A 12,316-nucleotide genomic window follows, 5' to 3' on the forward strand; every position below is an offset into this window, starting at 1 on the left:
TTGTTCATCACAACAACTTCAGCCCTCCCTCTATTTTATGGTTTCCAATATGGATCGATAAATCTGGACCTAACAAGTTTAACAGCACAATTCTCACTTACATTTACCATAGCTTTTCTCACATATATTCTAGAAATGAGTAGAACAGATTTGGAGCCAAAAACTTTTAAAATCGGTTCAATCACAATCGAAATGCCTTAACTTAGAGGTCATCACAGGCTGAAAAGTGACGTTCCTAAACACAAAATTGGAATCCTGGTTCATAACAACTAATTCGGCCCTCCCTTTTGTTACATGGTTTCAACTATAGATCGAAAAATCCGGACCTAACAAATTCAACAACACAATTTTCACCCAGAACACTTAAATTTCCATTTCTTTTCTCAATTATATTCTAGAAATGGATAGAACAGTTTTGGAGCCAAGAACTTTTCAAATCGGTTCAATCACAATCGAATTGCTTTAACTTAGAGGTCACCACAGGCTGAAAAGTGACGTTGCTAATAACAAAATTGGAATCCTGGTTCCTAACAGCTACTTCAGCCCTCCCTTTGTTTTATGGATTCAACTACGGGTCGAAAAATGCAGACATAACAAGTTTAACAGAGCAACTCTCACCCAGGACACTCAAAATTTTCACAGCCTTTTGTACACATATTCTAGAATGGATCTAGAAGTTTTGGGGCCAACAACGATGACTGATTTGAACATTGACCTTTTGATTCCATAAGCTTAACAGATTCGTTTAAAGATTTCTCTTATATCGTTTCTAAGTTTGGAGAAGATTCTATCTTTCCATAAATGCTTGATCTTACCCCAATATCGAAAACATTACTAAGTCCTATTTGAATAACTTTATTCTGAAGCATATTCGAGTAAAGGGATCCCCGGAACAACGGTAGATTACAAATTTCCCATATATATTTTGCAAAATTTTTATTGAAAAACTTCAATTTTGATCGTTGGGCGCCACCTAGAAAAGTTTACAAAATTCATGTATGAATATTGTAAATTTTTCGTGAGAAAATTTAGTTTTGATCGTTGGGCGCCAACCCAAAAATGGTTTTGAAATGCGTTCAGGCACATTCTGCCCCAGAACCTTCAGAACTTTTTACTAATTTATTCTAATTTATCGATATTATAAAGGAAAGATCGGTTATTATAGTAAAAATATTCTGGAACATTGGTTGGGATTCTAAGGTCTTTGCTTCAGTTTCGCAGTATACCCTCCACCTTGGAAAGGAGGGTATATTAAATTTGCCATTACGTTTGTAACACTTCTATATATTCGTCATCGACGCCATAAAGTATATACATTCATGATCATTATACAATTCAAAGTCGATTTAACAATGTACGTCTGTCTGTTCGTCTGTCTGTCCGTATGTCTGTTAAAATCACGATACAGCATACATTTTTCGACGTAGAACTTTAAAATTTGCACAGTAGTTTGCATTGTGTCTAGGATGTTTGGTATTGAGAAAATGAGATACATATCTGTCCACGTTTTGACATAGCCCCATATAACTGTACCTCCCGATATTCGGTATTTTGATGGTTTTTGGTCACATTTTTCCTCGGATTTGTCTAAAAATTGGTATTTGTAGTTCGTTATGGGTTCTAGCACTAGTGGCGGAACATTGTACATATATGTCAACGTTTTCGTATAGCCCCCATATGAATTTGGCGTTTTTTTGTTTCCGAATTGTTTCAAATTTCGTATTCGAAGTTTGTAAGACCAAAAATTTCGTATGCAGCTCTACGTCTTCGTATAACCTCCGCATAAAGTGATGACGGTATTTTTCGTTATTTTTTGAAAAATTTCAAGTTCCTTCCAAATGGTAGAGGTTATTAGCTGCATTTTATTTGTTTTCTAGATTTTGGGAAGATTCTCACCATGTCTACTTTCTATAAAAGTTTTGAACTTTCAACACACTATGTAAACCGCCAATAAATGCTTGTTCCATAACGTGAACCTGAGGCATATCCGTCCACTCTCTGGCCAAAGTAGCTAGGGACTCCCAGGATTTCCTAGGAATGCTAATTTTTTAGAATTTTTTTTTGCCACATTTTTGTTTGGCGGCCAGCGAACATAGCGCCCTACGAAAAAATACGAGATTTTCAGACATTCTTTTGGCATATCTTGCATGGAAAATACTGTATTTCTTACTTTGGGTGCCCCAAACAGTGTTCCAAAATACAAATCTATATTTTTTTATATTTTTTTTTGCCACATTTTTTGGTCTACGAACAAAATTTTTCGTTTTTCGGACTTTTTTTTTTGACATATCTTACTTGGAAAAGAGCATACTTCTTACGTTGGGCGCCACCCTAACAATGCTCTAAAATACAAGTCTAGCTAGATTGGTTCTATTTACAAATGGGTTAGTTTTTAGACACCTTAGCTTTTGAGACAATTGTGTCATATTTTACTTGAAAATGTGCAGTTTTCTCACGTTGAGCGCCAACCGAACGGTGTTTCCCTTTAGCATTTTTTGACAACTGCGGTATATTTTATTTCAAAAATTTCTTACGCTAGATGCCTAATCAGTAATCATACTTCTAATGTTGTTAATTTTAAAACCTTTAAGTATTTCAGACAACTGTGACATCTTTTATCAGAAAATGTACATTTCTTGCGTTGGGCGCCACTCAACTTTTTTGGGTATTTTGTAAGATAAGCTGTGTCGGATCCATTCGTATATTGTGTCATTTTTAGACCCTAGCTCTTCAAATAAATGTGACATCTGCTCTGCTCCAGAATCTGCAAGAATCTACTAGTTTTGATTTTTTATATATCATAAAGGAAGATCGGGTATCGTAGTAAAAACCTTTACATTCTTGCACTTTTGAAACAGACCAATCATTTACTATTTCTTTTGAGTTCACTTTCTTCCAAAATACATAAACAGACTCTTAATTTTATTTAGTGTAACCCTCACCATATTTTTATTACCTTTTTTAATTCAATTGTCATTATTTCTTATTATTTTCACTTTTAAAATTAATTGTCAACTGTACCTTTTCCTACACCTCACATACAAATGACATTAAATAAAATAATATTGCCTATAATTTTTTTTGCCATTACTCTCTGGTATTTTCTTTAAATTTTCCTGAGCATTTGCTTTGGGCGCCAGAATTTGTAACATCTGCTCTTGGAACACCCACCAAAGATGTAGGATTTTCGTAAAGAAAGAAACCAAGGTCACCGATTAGTTTCCATTGTTACAAGATTTTAAGTAAATTTCGATGCAAAGACACAGCTAGAATGGCAGAGAAAGAAAAACAGAAAAGAAAAGCAAAACAAAACAAAATATGCACGTGTTGTTAATCTTGTACATCAGGAATCTTGCGTTCTCCCATTTCCTTTAAAACGAGTATCAAGAAAATACCTATACATAAAATTTTAGTTTGTTATTCTACTCAAAACATACACGCACACACACACACACACACTCAAAGATCATTAGAATTATCTATGCTCATTTCCGTTACAAAAATTTAGAGAGAGGCTTAAGGGAGTGTGCATACATGTATCTTGCTCTTTCACACAATGCATCCTCGTACGTTAATATGAGGGTGGTTTTGTTGTGTGTTAGAAATCTGGAATTTTTTTGTGAGAGCGAGAGAGAGAGAGAAAATGTTAGAAAGTGCAACAGAAAGAGAGAGGAAGTGGTATTTGAGAGTTATTACAAATGTAATGGAAAGTTTTTACCGTTTACAAAATGCATTGAAAAAAGTGGTGTTAAAAATGAAATTATAAAATGAGAGAGTGGAGAGTTAAATTAGAGCACAACTATTGTTTTTGGCCTACTATAGATTGTTAACTCTTCAAGGTCACTCTTTGCAAAAAAGAATTTTGCGCTTCAAATTGTTGATGAGTACAATCTGTTGACCTACAATACTACTGTAATAGAGAGAGGGAGACAGAGAGGAGAAAATAAATATTGTTTTCGAATGGTATGATAATCAAGGTCGTCTCTTTGCTTAATGTGGAACATTGTATCCTTAAGACAAGAGAAGTAATTTCTGGGAGAGTAAGGATTCTTTTTAAGCAATGGCTGACATACTTAACGAGAAAGAACCTATTTGTGTTAACATCAATGTCTCAAGCAGATGTTTGCGAAACAGAGTACAACAATTCTTAAGCCAGATTTGAAATTGAAAATATCTTAATTGTTAAAATTGTTTATAAGTTTAAGGCCAAAACTTGGTCTAATTTTTTTAATAATATAAAATACATATTAAAATATGAAATTAAATAAAACAAGTAAAAAAGTATGAGCCGGTTTTGCCGACAGATGTATGCCCTTAGGTAATGTTCGATTATTTAAATATATTTCAAATTGTTGACCCTCTATGGAGTAGGTTCCGAAAAAATGGGCCAACATTGTCCATTTCGTATCGAATATACAAAAATATGATTAAAATATTACGACGTGCCAGGTTTGGACATTATCGACTATCTGCTTCACTTTATATGAGAAATTTTTTAGAAATTTTATGCGAAATTCCGAAAAATTCCGATAAATTCCATGTTCATAGCAAGTTGTAAGGAATAGCTGATTTGTTTCGCAAGTTTTGTCAGACATAAGTATTGGAAATTGTGGCCACTTTTGGGTGAGGTACCAGAAGGGGATGGCAGATATGTATCATCTTCACAAGAGATCTTGTGTTAGCTAAAATGTTTGGGTGTGTAAAATAAGAAGAGAACGGATACTTATTTCGCGTTTTATGGACGTTCTGTTTTTCAAAAAATGTAATCCTTTGTGGGAGAGGTACCAGAAGGAGTGGACCGATATATCCCTTCTTCACAGCGGATCTTGTGTTATTAGAAATAATGGGATGAGCGAAATATAAAGAGAACCAGATGCATATTTTGAATTTTTTGATCGTTTTGGTTATTCAAAACCTTGACCCTTTTGTTTGGGAGGTACCAGAAGGGGTGGACCGATAAAATTTATCTTCACAGCAGATCTTGTGTTAGTTGAAATAATGGGATGTGTGAAATATGAAGAGAACCGGATGCATATTTCAGATTTTATGATAGTTTTGGTTATTCAAAACATTGACCCTTTGTGTGGGAGGTACCAGAAGGGGTGGACCGATACGATTCATCCTCACAGCAGATCTTGTGTTAATAGAAATAATGATATGTGTGAAATATGAAGAGAACCGGATGCATATTTTGGATTTTATGATAGTTTTGATTATTCAAAACTTTGACCCCTTGTGTGGGAGGTACCAGAAGGAATGGTCCGATCTCTGCCATCTTTATAACATAACTTGTAATGATGGAAATATTGAGATGTGTCAAGTTTGAATGGGATCGTATTTTAATTTCGCGTTTTATGAGCTTCATGAATATTTAAAATTTTGACCTATTGTGGGGAATTACCAGAAGGAGTGGACCGATATATTCCATCTTCGCACTAGACCTTGTGTTAATTGAAATAATGCGCTGTGTGTAATTTGAAGACAATCGGACGCTTACATCACATTCCATAAGAATTATAATCATTCAAAATTTTGACACCTTGTGGGGGAGGTGCTTGATGGAGAGAACCGATATTGTCCATTTTATCATCTGACCTAGCTCTGCTGCAAATATTAGGATTTGCAAAGTTGGAGCAAAATTGGATTATCCCTTCTCTTTCTGTGCAGTAAATTATTTTCTTTGAAAATGTTAATATTTTGTGGGGGAGGTACCAGAAGGAGCGGACCGATATCGCCCATCTCCGAACTCGATCTAAGTTTGATCATAATATTACGATGTACCAAGTTTGGATCAAAGTGGATGCACCCTTCGAGAGTTATCGTGCTCACCAGCCAGACAGGCGGAAGGTAGGACGGATATCTCTAGATCGACTCCAAATATGCTGAAACGGATTTGAACCAAAGAGACCTAGGGTCAAAAAGCGTTATTTCGATGAGGAATGTTTTGGCCGTATCAAATGATATATACCCTCTCTAGCCATATGGCTGAGGGCATAAAAAGCTAACCTTTAATTTCTGTCAAGCCACCTTTCCAGCCAGCAGGAAAAGTGCAGGATTTTCAGGCAGAGGTTTCGGCAAACAGAAATGCCGCTACGTTGCTTAAAAACGATTTTTCAATCCCTCCTTCATATAATGGAAGCAAAGTTAAATCTTGTCACCTAGAAATATCCCCAAGACCCCATGAGGTGTTTTTTGGTATAGCGCCCTATTTTCGGAATTTTGAAACGTATTTCCCAAAAAGTCTCAAAATAAGACAGCTGTGATTTTTCATGTCGTGTTCTCATTGGGTTGTTAATATAGGGTATAAAAATTTGAAAATTTGATTTCAATAAAAATTAAGGACAACTTTATCCTGTCTTAAGAGTAAAAATTCTCTCCTTGTGACTACCCCTCTGCCATTCATACTGGCCGTTGCATTGCACTGGCAATACCCACAAAATGCAAAACAGGAGCAAAGCGAAAAGTTTTCAAAATAAAAAAAAACTATTTTGAAATTTTATTAATGTTTTCTTGTTTACGTTTTGTTGTTGTATTTTTTGTATTTCGTCGTCTCTTCGTCGTTGAATTTTCTGTGGGAATTGTAATTAAAAACGTAAAGAAAGCGTATAACAGCGCAAATATTGTCATTTCGCTCCGCAAAAAAAAAAATCTAAAAAAAATTCTACGTAACTGCGGACCAAAATTGCATTTTGCAAATGGAGAAGGAGAGAATAAATTACAGATTTGGTTAAACAGAGAGAACTGCTAAATCAAATATGGAAGGTATGTAGAAAACAAGAAGCATAACAAACAAGGAATTTTAATAAAATATTATCCTTATGGAGGACAGGCATGGAATTTAAACAAAAATCTACAGATTTCATGTTAAGGACAAAAAAAACAGATAAAACTTAAATTTGATAAAAAAAAATGACACAGAATTATCAATCAGGGTTCCTGGGCAATAAATATTCTGGAAGGCCTTATAAGTGATTCAAATATCAGTAGCAATGGAGGTAAAGGTTAAATCCAGTGTCCTTGTTGTTATTTTATGGCATATTTATTGATTACCCATCAACTTGGTTTCAAATCACAACAACAAAAAACATAAAATATTGGAGTATCGCCATTAAAGAATGCGTGCCATATCGTGATTGATTCCTGTTAGTTAGTGCGTGATATGCCATGGCTGGCGTAAATTCTAATATTTGCAATCCATGTATGTGGGTGTGTTTGTGTGTGTGTGTGGGGAGAAAGGCCAATTAAACAACCATTAGCTTCCTCAATACAAAATTTCCTCGTGCGTTTGATTTCCATTTCTATTGAAAAGCCATTTGGGTTTAGGTCATGGTAGTAGTAGCAGTAGCTTGGCGCCCAACGTTACCATAACCTTCATTTCAGTTATTTGCAATAAGTTTAAGGCACCACATCCTGCGCGATAAGAAACGATAGTGAAAGTGAAACAAAAGAATGTTTTTAAAAAAATTAACCCAAGAGGAGAGAATTAAATTGAGAGCTCAACGCAAAGAGAGCCAACTGATAAGGAATCGAGCCAAGCAAAGAGGTATTTACCAAAATGGAAACTTTTTTAAAAAATTACTTCGATTCGGGTCCTCGACAACTTTTTTTTGGGAACTATACTGCCTGAGTAGATCTGTTTTATTAAAAAATAAACATTTATTAACATAAAATTATGTTCATCTTCTTTTACATACATTGTGCGCCATTTTTCAAGTTATAAAATGTCCACTTCATTCTACAGATTTTTTGCAATAGAAAAAATTATAAGCAACTGAAAATTGGCGCCCAATGTCAATCCAATGCCAATTCCAACCAAGAAAAATTATGAGTTCATGTTTTTTCTATGGAGAGCCTCAGCCAAAAAAAAAAACTTAAGATAAAAAAAATTGTTCTAAGAGCCTGAGGTCATTTTCGTCTGTTAAAACTTTTTCACATCAAAAAAAAAAAAAAAATAATAATAATAATAATAATAGTATTAATAATAATTCTTAAAGGTCCCTTTTTATAGGAAAATTATTCTCAGGACCTGAGGTCCAATTTTTTTACGAAATCTCAAGGCTAACTGTCCTCAGGGCAAGATAAAAAGTTGTTCTAGAAGCCTGAGTACAAAAAAATGGTTCCTATAGTCTGGGGAGACTTGTCAAAAAAAAAAAAAAAAAATAAATAAATAAAAATCTGCTTTGGGCTTGATATCCCTTTTTCAATATTCCATCCCAAGGACAACGGTCACATTTTCTAGAGAAAGAAATCTAAGATCTGGGCTAGAGATTTATTTTTTGTATGAAAAAAATTGTCCTCGAGGCCCAGGACTTTCACAGAAAAATGTTCCTTTAAAGCCTCAGACCACCAGTTTTCTGTAGATAGGATGTGTGCCGAAGGCTTAGGTTCATATTTTCTACAAAATAACCGTTTCCCATGCCAAATGTCGATTTTTGTTTTCTGCACCTGACGCCGCCTTTATTTGTAGAAAAAAATGGTCCTCGAGGCCTAAGATATCTCTTTTAATAGAAAACTTTGCTTTTTAATGTTCTCAGATCAATCTGAGAACTTTTCTCAAATATTACATTTTTCTACAGAAGAAATCTTCCCAAGACATGAGATCGCCTGTTTTCTATAAAAAATCAGCTTTACAGTCTTCTCTAGGAAAATTGTGCTTGGAGCCAATAAATTTCTTCAATTACCCTCAAAGTGGCGCCCAATACATTGTCTGATCCAAATTAGTTTTATACAATTATTCCATGATGGATAATTTCTTGGGATGTCCTCCGGATGAGGACCGGAGGTTAGCTTTTTTTTCTACAACGTTATTTTGACAAAACCTTTTTCGCAAGGTCTGAGATCAATTTCTTTAATTACCTTTAAGATGGCGCCCAATACATTTTTGGTTGTCAGGAGGTCTTATTCCTAGAGAGAGTTTCTCAGTTGTCACTTTTTCCTGATCTTCCCAGGGTCTGAGATCAATTGATTTCTGTGCAAGAAATATGTCTTAAGGACTCTTTTTATAAAAAAGAATTGTCTGCAGGGTCTAAGATTAATTTCTTCAATTACCTTAAAATGGCGCCCAATACATTTCGAATCAAATAAGTTTTTTAAAAAAAAAATCAAAAGACGGCTTATTGCTAGAGCTGCTCTCAGCGCCATTTGTCACTTTTTTTTGATCTAACCAAAGATGGTTGTTGGTTTTTGTAAAAAAAAGAACATTGTCCTAAGAACCTGAATCAATTCATCAATTACTTTCAAAATGGCGCCCAATAAAAATCCCTTATCCCTTATCAATGGGCGAAACCAATTTATTAAATAAGTTTTTATAGAAACAAATGTGTTTTCAGGTTGGGAGATCACTTTTTTCTATAGGAAAAAAAATAGTTCCAGGACCTGAAATAGATTTCTTGATGATCAAATGGCCCGATGGCGCCCAATGCATTTTCATTTTCTTCTAGAGTTAAGTTTTTTTCGATTTTTTTCTTAAATTTTCGTAATTGGAAAACTCTTTTCTGGTTCCAATTGGTATACAGATGTTCTCTAAAAGACAATTATTTCAGTGTTCCAATTGGAAAAATAAGAAATTACAGTTTTTTTGTAGGATTTAATGATTTACCTTGGTCGTTTGAAGTACGGTTTGTGTCTTCAATAAATGGCATAGAACTGGGTAACCGGTGTTGCCAACTAGGATTTTCTACCAAAACCTCAAACATTTTGTTGTTAGTTTTATAGAAATTAAAGATTTGCTTTAACCTCATTTTCAATTCCTTTCATTTTTCAGGCTTTGTTTATGTTGTCAATCCACCGGAAATTCCAAAAGTGGCTTTCGGCTCGAGTTTAGAACGTGTAACCCTACCACTAAGAGGACCATGTTTAACTTCATTTATGCGTCAACATCAGGGCGATGTTTTCCTGAGTCCGGGACCAGCAACAAGAGTTGATGAAAGGAATTTGTTGGAAATAAAGGTGGGTCCAAACGTGGTAATATATTTCAATGACAATTAAATGTTTGTGATTTTCCAGTGGCCCTCAAAATTGGGCTATTCGGCCTTTGCCAGTAAGGCACCTCGGCTATTGGGTCCCTCAAATGCCAATATGCCATGTGTGGGTAGCTATGATGTGGAGACAAGGAATCCCTTTAGGAATGCAGCCAAACCGTTTAATATTGGAGCGGCGAGAAAGGATAAGGAAAGGTTTTTAACTCCGGGGTAATTTAGAAACGAAGTGGATGGGAATTATTTTCCCTTTATTTTCATATTTTAATTTTTATATTTTAACTTTAGGGTAATTCACAATTGTTATCAAAGTAAATGAGAATTATTTCTTGTTAGTTAATAATATTATGTTGAAAATGTTAGAATGCCATAAAGTAAACGTGAATTACTCTTTTTTACTTAAAGAGAGAGTTATTTCTCAAAATTCGCTCTTTTATAACTAAGCTTTTATAGCTCATCTAATTATTCTCTCTTTATCTTTCTTTTTTACTCTCTCTATCATTCTTTCCCTCTCATTAGCCCCTCAACCTATCCCCATCACGTTGAACGCCCAAAACTACGCATCTCCTCAGCATTTGGCAGCCGACGAAAGATACTCCCCGCCATTGGGGTAATCTGTAGCCCCCTGAATGTGGCTAAATGCCATAAATGTGAACAAATCCCGCAAGGAGATTACTGGCATGATTTCAATACAGAATTGGATCTATGTCGCCCCTGTATGCATAAAATCGAACATGATTTGAAAAAATGTTCCGCTACCGAGTTACAACGTTTGCGATTGCGTCGAGAGTTTTCCGATTACGTGAGAGTGCGCTATTGTGATTTCTATCATGATCATGGTGGGACAATGGCAGCGGTCCAGATATTGCCGCAACTTATCTACAAAATGAAAATCGAAAAAGAAAATTATTTGTCATTGTATATGTGAGGAATAATAATAAAAAGGAAGAGAAATAAATGAAGAAATAAAATGGATGAAGTTGGAAAAAGAAATTTTCATTACTGGATTTTTTTGGGAAGGGCAGAGTTATGGTCGGTTCTGAGTGCAAATAAAAAATAAAAAATCAGGTCAATTGGATATTTTTATATAGCAAGTCAAAGGGATCAGAGGTACCATTTACACACCAGACCATGGGTTAATAAAAATATTGGGATGTTTGAAATTTGAAGACAATCGGACTCTTACATCACATTTTATAAGATTTATAATTATTCCAAATTTTGACCCTTTGTGGTGGAGGCACTTGATGGAGTGGATCGACATTATCTATTTTTGCACATGACCTAGGACCTATTCCCAAAGTTGAAGCAAAACTTTTTCTGTGCAGAAAATTATTATCTTTGGAAATGTTGACATTATGTGGGGGAGGTACCAGGTGGACCGATGTTGCCCATCTCCGAACTACATACAACAATATTATCATGTGCCAAGTTTGGATCAAATCGCACCAGCTAGCTAGACAGACATGCAGACGGACGGACATCGCTAGATCAACTCCAAATGCCCTGAAACGGATTTGGTCCAAAGAGACCTAGGGTCTAAAACCATTTTTAGCATCAAATTTTAAAATAAGTTTAGATTTTTCGCATCAGTCACCTTTGGCACAAATTATGGCCTTCAAACGGCCAGTGAAACAGTCACACGCTACCCGAATGTTGCTCTGCGGTATTTTGGCCCATCCCCGGCGAAGAGCTTGCTTGAGGTGACACTTTGGAATTTTTTAGTGCCAACCTTGCTTTCCAAAAAACTCCAGACACAATGCTTGCCTGTCCAAGGCTTAAATACACCCTCCAGAATATTTTCGCGATAATATTCAACATTTATTCTGATGCCACGGTCGATTTATACGAGCGGAGACCGACCATCGGCTGTTATGGCGGCCTACACCACCATCACCATGGCCGGTGCTTGAGTTCTGGTGGCCAACCGAAGGTGCACATTTTCCGCTGACCTCTTTGGAAAGTAAACACGAGCGAATCATTTTGTTTGTTTACAAACTACTGCTGGACAACGAATGTTTTCCCATCGGAGAAAACCAAATTCGGCAGTTCATCACTTTCGGCCAAGCGAAGCAACACTTTAGCTCTTTTGAGTTTATTTTCTTTCTGTTGCGGTGTAAGTTCTTGCACTTTTTGGAATTTCAATGGCTTTACCCCGGGCTGATTTTTCAATATTTGCCGAATGGAATATTGCTATATGTTAAGCTCAAGAGCCATTTTTCGGTCACTGGGTATAAAAAGCATTTTTTGCATTTTTTAAATAAAAAAGTTACCCCAATGTGGCGCCCAATGTTAATGCGGGTAGGGAACTTTTTCCAACTTATAAGAAATTTTTCTTA

The 12,316-nt window shown here is 35.5% G+C and overlaps 1 protein-coding gene across 2 annotated transcripts; it reads left to right on the forward strand.

Annotated features, from left to right (window-relative positions):
* The first annotated feature begins 6,351 nt into the window (after positions 1-6,351).
* LOC131805580 (uncharacterized) lies at positions 6,352-10,961 on the forward strand. 2 transcript variants are annotated; one of them, XM_059128894.1, is made up of 4 exons: positions 6,352-6,762; positions 9,764-9,948; positions 10,006-10,190; positions 10,497-10,961. In XM_059128894.1, exons 1-4 carry the CDS (start codon positions 6,756-6,758, stop codon positions 10,903-10,905), a joined length of 786 nt encoding a protein of 261 aa, XP_058984877.1. In that variant the 5' UTR covers positions 6,352-6,755; the 3' UTR covers positions 10,906-10,961. The 2 variants fall into 2 exon arrangements, with proteins under 2 accessions (XP_058984877.1, XP_058984876.1); XM_059128893.1 differs by lacking the exon at positions 6,352-6,762 and adding an exon at positions 7,348-7,543.
* The last annotated feature ends 1,355 nt before the right edge of the window (positions 10,962-12,316 follow it).

This window comes from Musca domestica, unplaced genomic scaffold (genome assembly GCF_030504385.1).
Source record: "Musca domestica strain aabys unplaced genomic scaffold, Musca_domestica.polishedcontigs.V.1.1 58, whole genome shotgun sequence".
In the NCBI taxonomy this organism is placed as follows: Eukaryota; Metazoa; Arthropoda; class Insecta; order Diptera; family Muscidae; genus Musca; species Musca domestica.